The sequence below is a fragment of the Microtus ochrogaster genome, chromosome 10, assembly GCF_000317375.1.
Source record: "Microtus ochrogaster isolate Prairie Vole_2 chromosome 10, MicOch1.0, whole genome shotgun sequence".
NCBI classification, from domain to species: Eukaryota; Metazoa; Chordata; class Mammalia; order Rodentia; family Cricetidae; genus Microtus; species Microtus ochrogaster.
The window spans coordinates 53,880,865-53,890,606 of NC_022016.1; the positions used below are offsets into that span (position 1 = coordinate 53,880,865).

The 9,742-nt window shown below is 54.5% G+C and overlaps 1 protein-coding gene across 1 annotated transcript in view; it reads right to left on the reverse strand.

Annotated features, from left to right (window-relative positions):
* The window catches only part of Laptm5 (lysosomal protein transmembrane 5), a 20,921-nt gene that overhangs the window by 7,889 nt on the left and 3,290 nt on the right, over window positions 1-9,742 (reverse strand). The window contains exons 2-3 of the mRNA XM_005353147.3: window positions 823-916; window positions 340-416 (exon numbers count right to left, since the gene is read on the reverse strand). Of these exons, the coding sequence (XP_005353204.1) occupies window positions 340-416; window positions 823-916 (171 nt within the window). The remainder of the gene's footprint in view (window positions 1-339; window positions 417-822; window positions 917-9,742) is intronic.

Here is a 9,742-nt window from a genome sequence, read left to right on the forward strand (position 1 = left end):
GGGGGGGGGGGCTGCAGACAGAGACTCTTGTCCCTAAGGAGAAATTATCAATCTCCCTCTACACTGTTGTCCTCTTCCTCTCTTATCTCAAAGCTCCCAACCCTACTCATAGTCCATAGCATGCAGCTCTCCTGTGAGTACCCTGCTACCCCAAAGCCCCCCTGATAACCCAGCCCAGCCCCTTGGAGGTCACATCCTAAAAGGTACTGAACACCGACAGATTATGGAGTCGCACGGGGAACAGAATCTCTCCCAGATGGACATATGGAGATCTGTGGGGTACTCAGGACAGCAGGAAGGCGTTCGCTCCTGGCCCCTCCGTCCCTGCACGGGCCTCACCTTGACCACTCCATACAGCAGGCTGACGCTGATGGCAAACAGGACTCCAATGAGCAGGAAGCTGGAGAGCAGGTCGGCTGTAAGGTAGGGCAGAGACTGAGGCAAAGTCTCGGTGGATTCTGGGGACCAGGCTTTGGGGACCATTAATGTGGGGCTAGGAGTGTGAACAGCAAAGCCCGGGATCAGACCAGGGCAGGAGGCTGGCTCTCCTCAACACGGTGGGGGCTAGGAAAGGCAGAGGGAGAGGCTGGTGGGCAGGACATGTATGAAGTGGCCAATATGGTCTAAGCCTCAGAATCTGAGGAAGGCTTTAGCACAAATAGGGGAGAGCCTCATTTGCAGATTAAATACCCCAGGCTAAAGAGTCAGGCAGGGGTGCACAGGCATCCAGTGAAGAAGACAGGACCACAGCCCCCAGCCTCTGTGCCCTAACCATGCACTGCCTACAGGTCCCCTCCCAACCACCGCTGTCCCCAGACATACCAATCCTGAGGTATGGCATCTTAGAGAATCGGCAGGACACCTTACCGCGGGCCACCTCCACCACGTGCTCGATGAACAGCAAGACGCTCATGACCTGGGGGAGAGTGGAGCACCAGTCAGCCAGGGCTGCCCTCCAAGCGGGGTACTGTCAGGGGCTGGAGTGCAGCTTGCCTGGTCAGTAAGCATCCTGGGTAAACATATGGTGTTTAAGTGCTTCATGTTGGCCCTTCCTCTTCCTTGCTGTGTGACCGCGGACAAGTGACCTGACTTCCCACGGCCTCAGTTTCTACATCTGTAATTAGGGTTCATTCAGAAGCTACCTTAGGTACCACAGGGCAGACTCAGAGTGGACACCCTTCTTCTGGGCTGAAGATCAGGCACCCCAACTGCACCCCTTCCCTGCACCCTCCAATCCAGAACAGGCTCTGGCTGACACAGAACCGTAGTCATCACACCCAGGCATCATGGAGCTCCAAGGCCATGGGCTGTCGGTGGAGGCCTAAGATGCACTGTGGAGTGCCAGGCCCGCGGTGAGCAGTCACAGGTCACCACAGCTCCAGGAGAAGCTGATAACACTAGCTTCATAACTTCATAACATAGCTGATAACTAGACTGTGGGGGGCCAGACAGGATGGCTGACCAAAGCACAGGACAGGTAAGAAAGTTCAGTCTGCACAACAAGGAGCAGATGTGGCCTAGACTGCCAGCTCCAGCAGGGAGGCCTGGGTCTCTTGTTTATTTACTGACGTGGCTGTTGCATTTAGAGAATGAATGAATGAATGAATGAATGAATGAATGAATCCTATCCCTTGGGGATCCTTACCATCCAGGACAGACAGAAGGTGTGATTCTGACAAGCCTAAGTATTGGGTGTCCCAGTGGCCAAAACTGCAGCTTGAAAGGATGTCAGGGGACACATTTTGTCCACCCAGCGGGCAGAAGAGAGCCCGACACCACGCAACCTCACGGACCTCACACCCTGCTACATGTCTGCCCATGGAGTATGTGCCCCTTCCCTACTACAACACACTCAGCTCTCCAGGAACAATCTCCCCACACTGATCAGCATCCCCCTTCCTTGTGTGGGCGCCCTATCTCTATCAATACAGCCTAAGATCGCATTTGACCACTATGGCAGGTCATACTGAGTCAGAAGGCAGCCAGACGCCCTCCATCTGCTTCCCCTTGCTAACTCCGGGGGATTGGTCGGTTGGTTGGTTTGGGTTTGGGGGTGTTTGTTTGCTGTCTTTAGCATGTCTCAATTTACCAGTCTCAAGCTATCATTCTGAACCTCCAGTTCAGGAACACAGAAAGGACAGCACAGGAAATGGATGGAGAGATGGCTCCAGGATTTGGGTCCAGATTGCTGTGTGTCCTTGAGAAAGTCGCTTTACCTCTCTGATTTTGCCCATCTGTAAAGAGGCAATCACAGGATGCAGGAGGCACAGACTGCACAGTGTTAGAAAAGCCCTAGGGGGACCTGGTAGGGGCAGAGGCCAGAGCCGGCCTTGGGCTGGGCAATCACTCACAGCCTCTTTCTAACTGCTCCTCCGCCTGATGTCCAGGGATCCCCTTCTTCATCCTGAGAGGCAGCAGGATCAATGGGGTAGGGGATGCTGAGAAAAGGATGCAGACCCACCCCCAGGCCTGAGCCCAGGAACTTTGCCAGGTGAGATGATCCCAACTTCCAGTTGCCAGATGAGCCCTGGGTTCTCTTGTATTATAAGCTCTCTCTGTTTATGTCATAAGTTCAGAGAGACTAGGGGGTTGTGCCTGAGGCCGCACAGCAAGGCAAGAGCAGGGTGGAGATAAACATTCAACACAGCAAGGCAAGAGCAGGGTGGAGATAAACATTCAACACAGCAAGGCAACCGAGGAGTCCGCTCAGCAGCAAGGAGTCATCCTCAGAGCCCACCACCTTGGGATCCCCGAGAGAGAAAATGGCAACTCGTGAAATTACTGACCCTACTGCGCGCTCAGACTTGAACACAAGTTTGACCTACAATTGCCCGTGGCCCAACAAACAAGACAAAATGAACCAGCCCGGGCAATGGGGACCGAGAGAAGAAGGGCTGGTCTGCTCCTCAGGACACATTGGATGGAACCTTGTGCCCCGGTTTCCACCACCAGGGCTCTTCTCAGGGCTGGTAGGTCTGTTCACAGCCTCCTCCCTCCTCCCTGAGAACTGGGCCCCCGGCTCTCAGATCTGCAGACTCTGGATCCCACAGACTCTCTACCCATCTGTGTCACCCGTGCTGGTGACCTCTTCCTGGCCACTCCCACACCTCAGTTTTCACCGTGGGAAGGGTCTCTTCCATGGGCGCCTGAGGCCACTGAAAAAATACAGAAGGGCCACAGAGCAAGGCCCCACATCAATGGCCTTCCACCCACAAAGCCTCCAGCTGCACCAGCCCGGAGGACACTGTTCCACCATGGCCAAATGCCTCAGTGAGCAGCCAAGCTCCCAAGAAGCAATTGGTTCTTTCAAGGCAGCCATGAGAGGGCAGAGGACAGAGAGGGGGATTTCCAGGCTTAGCCTCTCCCTCACTGACCCTGGACTCCACCTGGCTACAGTCCTGAGACTCTCCCAGGCTTCGGGAAGCTGGCTGGCGGTGTCTTGGGGATCCCAACTGTCCTCTCTCCAGAAGCCAGGCATCATTGAACCTGCTGTGCCACCCCAGGAGCCTCTCACCACACAGGTGACCTTTTGTGGCTATGAACGCTGCACCCTGAGTTAGCCACTGACCTCTCTGGGCTTTGAAATGAGGACAGACACCTTCCAAGGTTGCTGCAGGGTCACAGGGCACACGGGGTACAGAGCCCGTATACAGCTTGAGCAGGTCTGGGCACCCACATGGGAGGGGCATGAGGGAGAAGGCAGGCCAGGGACGGAGAGCCGGGCATAGTGATCTGAGAGAAGGCGTCAGGCTAAGAGTGCCAGCCACGCAGATGAGAGGGGGCCGCCCCACTTTCCTGGCGTCAGCCTGGCATAGGTGACGGGGCTGCGGCAGGACCGGTGATGGAGCAAACACCAGTGGGCGTGCTGGGAGGCAAGTAAGTAACGACTGTGGTCGCCGTGATGAAAATACTGCCACTGACACTGATGACATGGATGGGGGATGACAGGGCCGTGTTCAGATGCCACGGTGATAAGAGGAGGGTGCGCATAAGTGGGCGGGGTTACTGGCGTCAGACCTCTTGCTCTGGGTTCAAATAAGGCAGGACAAGAAGGGGAAGGTACGCAAATGGTGGGGCTGGAAAGATGCCTTCATCTCCCCAAAGGACAGCTCCCCAGCATCCACAGGGTGCTCACAACCACTGTAACTCCAGTTCCGGGGGACTGGCTGCCCTCTCCTGACCTCTGCAGGTGCGCAGATATACATACAGAAGAAATATCCGTACGGATGGAAGTAATAAAAAATAATTTCAAAACAATTAAGAACAGCTGCTTAAGGCCACTCTCCCTTCCCAGCTGGAAACCTACAGTTCTCTGGGGCTCTCCCGGGGAGCCCCGTTTACAGGCAAAGCCACATCCTAAACCCCCGTGGTATCTCCTGGTTCTTCCTTAGCAGATGTTAATCCCACCCCAACCACCTCAAGAGCCACCACATAAACGACTCATCTAAAGGAGAAAGGGGAAGTGGGGAGGTCTCCTAGCAACGCTTGGAGATGAACTGGAGAGTCATGCCTAGGCCTGTCCTCACCCTTCACCAACAGTGAGTGCCTGGTGCCACCCACACCCTTCCACCATTGACCCATGGGTACATCAGCCCTGACTGTGTCCTGCCGCTCGGCCTGGAGCCTTGAGAAGCTGCAGAACACGAGGCCTAAATGTTTATCCCACCCTGAGGAGCCCAGATCCAGGCATCTGTGAGGACACAGAGGAGACAGAAGTGTCAGCAGCCTGAGGAAGTTCCCTTCCCCTTGCCTCCTTCCTGTCCCAGCTTATCAGGGTGCGTGGGTAGGGTCACTCCCCGCAAAACACTATCTCCTCTGCGCACCCCCAGCCTCCAGACGTCACCGCGACACCCATGTTCTGCTTGTACACTCCACTGCGCCCTGCTGGCTCTGCTCCCCCAGCCCTGATGGTCCTCCCCACCCCTGCCCCAGTGTCATTAACTATCCCTCCCCACTGCCTGGACACTCTCTAGGGGCTTAGAAGTCCCGGATGTGGTGGTGCATGCCTATAATCCCAACACCTGCCAGGAGCAAGCAAGAGGATCAGGAGCTCTGGGTTATCCTTGGGAACATACAGAGTCCAAGGCCAGCCTGGACAACTGGAGACTTTGTCTCCAAAAGAGAAGGAAAGACAGGAAAAGGAAAGAAAGGAAGGAATGAGGGAGGCAGGAAGAGAGAGAGAAAAAAGAGAGAGAAGTCGGGCGGTAGTGGCACGTTCCTTTAATTCCAGCACTCGGGAGGCAGAGACAGGCGGATCTCAGTGAGTTTGAGGCCAGCCTGGTCTACAGAGAGAGTTCAAGACAGGCTCCAAAGCTACAGAGAAACCCTGTCTCGAAAAATAAGAGAGAGAGAGAGAGAGAGAGAGAGAGAGAGAGAGAGAGAGAGAGAGAGAGAAAAGAACCCCAGTATAGTCACAAGTCCTGTGTGGGCCTCACCAGACCACTTAAACTTCTCTGTACCTCAGCTTCCCCAAGGTAGGAGAGCAGAACCCTCCCACCTCAGAGAGTCATTGTGAGGAGAAAATGAGGACACATCTATCTGCCACAAAAGATGATGACCCCAAAAGATAGGCTGATCCCCAAAGAGCACCTGTGTAAGAACAAGAAGCACAAGCTACGAGTAGGGGCAACTAGAAGCCTCAGAGCCCGAGTCACCCCCGCCCCGTCTTCCTTCACAGGGAGGCAGACAAACACCCGAGAGGCTCGCACTGTGAGACCCTGTGCAGCAAAGGAGGGGCCAGAGGGCTAAGGTGACCTCAGGAGTCAAAGGCCATGAAGCCACCACCCTGGAGCGCTCCAAGCACTGAGGCAGTCACAGGCAGCCACAGGGCAAAGCAGTGACTAGAGGGACACCTCAGGGGACAGTTGCTTGCTGAGTGTTGGTCATGATTTGGGACGCAGATGTCTGTACGTTTCTAGGGGTAAGTAACCAGTTAATGGATTATAGAAATGAAAGTCACTAGGGCCTGGCTGCCACCTGCTGCCTGCCAGGCCTCAACACTTACGAAAGATGACTCAGGCCAAGCCAAGCACTGTAGCAGCTGCCGAGGCAGAGCACAGAGACATAAGGTGCAGACCTGGGAACACAAGGGGAGCTCAGAGACTCTGGGGGCTCAGGGGAGGATTCTCAGAGGAAGAGAATATCCCTGGAAAGGGCTCAGTCACAGCAGACGGCACAAGGGAAGGACAGAGCCCCCACCCAGGAACAGAGGCACCCCTCTTAGTGATCAAGATTGGCAGCCGTCCAATCACACGGTGAAATCCCCCACCCCATTAGTGACAGCAGTAATGTGGCTGGGGACGGTGTGGGACAAGCTGGGAACACATGATGGGCGTGGAGCCATCCTCCAGAAGTCAGGGCACACACAGAGGCCCAAGCAGCAGAGCTGAGGGGTGTTGATGATGTTGATGATGTCTGACACAGTTTACCACCGGTGGCCCGGGACATGCTGGACCCAGAGCGCTGGCAGCCAGTTCCAGTTCTCTGGAGATCCCCTTCCCCAGCAAGGCCACCCAACGGAAGAGAAGACAGGAGGTGGGTCTGCCCAGAGACACAGGAAGCAGGAATGGACAGAACGCCGGAGATGCCCTGGGATGAGGGTCCACCCAACTAATCTCCCTTCAAGGGCAGCCTTGTGAAGCTGTTCTCGCTGTTCTCCAGGCTCAGCCCCCGACCTGGTTGCTCCTCTTTAACTTCCTGTATACCCACCCCAAGCAGTTCCTTATACCACCACTTCCTGTTTATCTTGTTAATTGAAGTTAACAAAAACAAACAAACAAAAAAACCCACCTCCTCAAAACACTAAACACAACAACACATTAAATTACAAGGCTGGAGTATCAGGTCCAATGACTGTGGAGAGCTGGAACGTTACAGGCCCCAGCCGGCTTGTAGAGGCTCTCTTTAGCCCCTAAACGGCCAAGTATTACCCACCTCGGTGTTTAACCTGATGACTTTGCCATTGTTGGATAAACCCTTTCAGAATGTGCTAACAGACCCCAAGCTTCCACCAGCCAAAGGCTAAAAGTGTCCCAGATAAGCCTCAGAGGCCCGTGGCACAGACGTCCCTGCTCGGCAGTGACAAAGGGCTTCCAACACTGCATTTGGGAAGTCTGTTGATTTATGACTTTCCTTGTTCTGCTTCTATAAATAAAAAATAGCACAAACCTGTTACTGCATTAAGACATGGTGCCCGAGTAACCCAAACACACGTGTGCCCTTCTCAGGGCAAAGACCTTCAATAACAGCAGTGAGTGTTATGGCACCTACTGCGTGCCCAGGTCCTCCCCTGAATGCTGACCTAGGCCCTCCAAGGTAGGCTCTGTCAGGATCCCCACTTTCCCCATGGTGCAGGTAATAATGAAATTGAGTCTTGACGTGTGGGTTCCATGTCTAAGATTATGTCTGCTGGGAACATCAGCCCATGGCTGCTGGGAACACCACCGTGTCCCCTGCCTTCATCTGGATGAGGGACCCAGGCTCTTTTATTCTTTATCTGATGAGCCAGTTGGCCTGTCCCCTCAGCAGCCCTTTTTGGCTTCCCTGTGCCTCAGTTTCCTCTTCTAAAGAACTGAGGGCTTGTGTGGAGATGACTGTTGTCTGGGGCTCACGCTGGGGACACTGGCTCCCCAGGCAACTGGGGGATCCTGAGGGTCTGTCCTGAGGTTCCTCCAGATAGGATCGGAGCCGTGTGTCTCTGGCTGCTTTCTTGGGGTTCTGAGCTCCCTTCTAAGGCAGGTGGGTTTCCTGGGAGACTCAAGCTCAGAGCCAATCCCTTTTTCTGGGTCACTGCTCTAGGCTGAGAATAAAAACCTTGATTCTTGGGAGACTGTGTCCAGGTGATGGCAGAGGAACCATGGCCTGCCAGCAACCAGCCCTCAGTCAGGGCAGCTCCCACCCCGCTAGTGGAGAGGTGTTTCAGGGCCTCCCTAGCCACACCCTTCTCAGGACAGGAAGACCCTCAAATAAGATGCTCAAAATGATGAGGAGGAGGGGCCAGGCCCCTGGGGTAACCCTGCTGGCCTCTCCACTGCAGACAGGAAACACAGAGGTGGCTGGATCTTGCCTCTGTCCAGTCCAGGGTATCAGGCAAAGAGGCGCCAGGCTCCAGGCCTTAGTTGAGACTTTCCCTACTGAGACAACGGGCCTGATTTTTAGATCCCTGGTGAGCACATATGCTTTCAAAGAGGGAATGACCTCTGTGGTTGAGCCCCATTGCCAGCCACGGACACTCACCCACATGTCAACCCCATGGATACCTGGGACTACCAAGCTGAAAACCTACAAAGATTCACCCTTGGCACAGGGACCATTGGCCTTGGCTAACAGCTGGTAACACTGAGGCCCAGATGGCAAAGATGGTCATGTTTCTGGTCGGAACGTGACACTTATCAACTCACTACCCACAGCATGAAGTTCGAGAAGGAAGCCTGGAGTTCTGAGGTAGGCAAGCCAGTGGGGCTTCCTGGAAGAGGAAGCTACCTGGAAGATCATAAGAGAAAAAATGAATTCCAGAAGACTGAGGGAGGAAAGGGACCTCCCAGAAAGACCAGCTGCTCCAGCCAGGGCCTAGCAAGAGTCCCGTTGCTGACTGTCTACACGCTGCCCACAGTGAAGGATGTACCACCTGGTTTTCTGTGTACAGCGCAATGCTCTATTGACACATTAAAGCTCCTCTGCTGGTAGACACAGTACCTGTGAGTCCCCCCCTATATGCCCATAAGCCACTCACTAGGCGTGGACATGGGAATGGATGGCTGTCCTACGAAGAAGCCCCAATCCTCTGTGTGTCTAGTCTACCCTTCAGAAGGTGGAACCTCACTCCCAACTCCAACTCCACGCATATGAGTTAGGCAATGAGCCACTCCCCAAAGGGAAAGGGAAGAAAGAAAACTCTGCAGAGAAGATGCCTGCCGGGGGGGTCAATGTCACCTCTGTCCCCGTCTGAGAGACAGGTAGTACAACCCCTCTACACAGTGCCTTAAGCATACTGATCCTCCTCCCTGGTGCACAGGAACCTGGGCTCTTCGTGACAGCCCACCAGGCAACCCCCAATGAGGCACAGTCCACAAAATGCCCAACAGAGAGCCTCAGAACCATCCCAGCTTCAAATCCAGGAGACTCTGGGAGCCCTGAGAGCCTGCTGCTGCCCAGAAGAACCCAAGAAGGATGGCACCCACTGTGATGGCCCGGAGAGACTCTGAAACAGAAAAAGGATAAGGACAGAAAGAGAAAGCACAGCATGTGGGTACTGACGTGCAGTTGTCACAGGTGTGTCCCACTGACGTGAGACTCGGGCGGCACGGAAGACAGGAGGGGGCACTTGGGAGTTCTCTGTGCACTAACTCTGCCATTTCCCCTAAGTCAGAAACTGTTCCAAAACCAAAATGCATGCTTTAGAAAGTAGTCTATGTGCTGGGTCTAGTGGTTCAGGCCCGTCATCCAAATGTCCTGAAGGCTGAGGGAGAAAGCACACAAGTTCCAGGCCAGCCTGAGCAACTTGCAAGACCCTGGGACAAAATAAAGAGATGGCTGGGGATGCCATCCCTGCCAGAAAGTTTCCCTGGCATGTATGAGGCTCTGGTTCCCAGCCCATCCCAGTGACACGGCTTGGGAGCAGGGTCTGGTGAAGCACACCTGCAAACACAGCTGTGGAGAAGCCGAAGCAGGAGAATGAGCTCCAGGCCAGCTTGGGCTTCATAGACCTTGTCGCAAAGAAATAAAATAAAATAAAGGCCGGGCG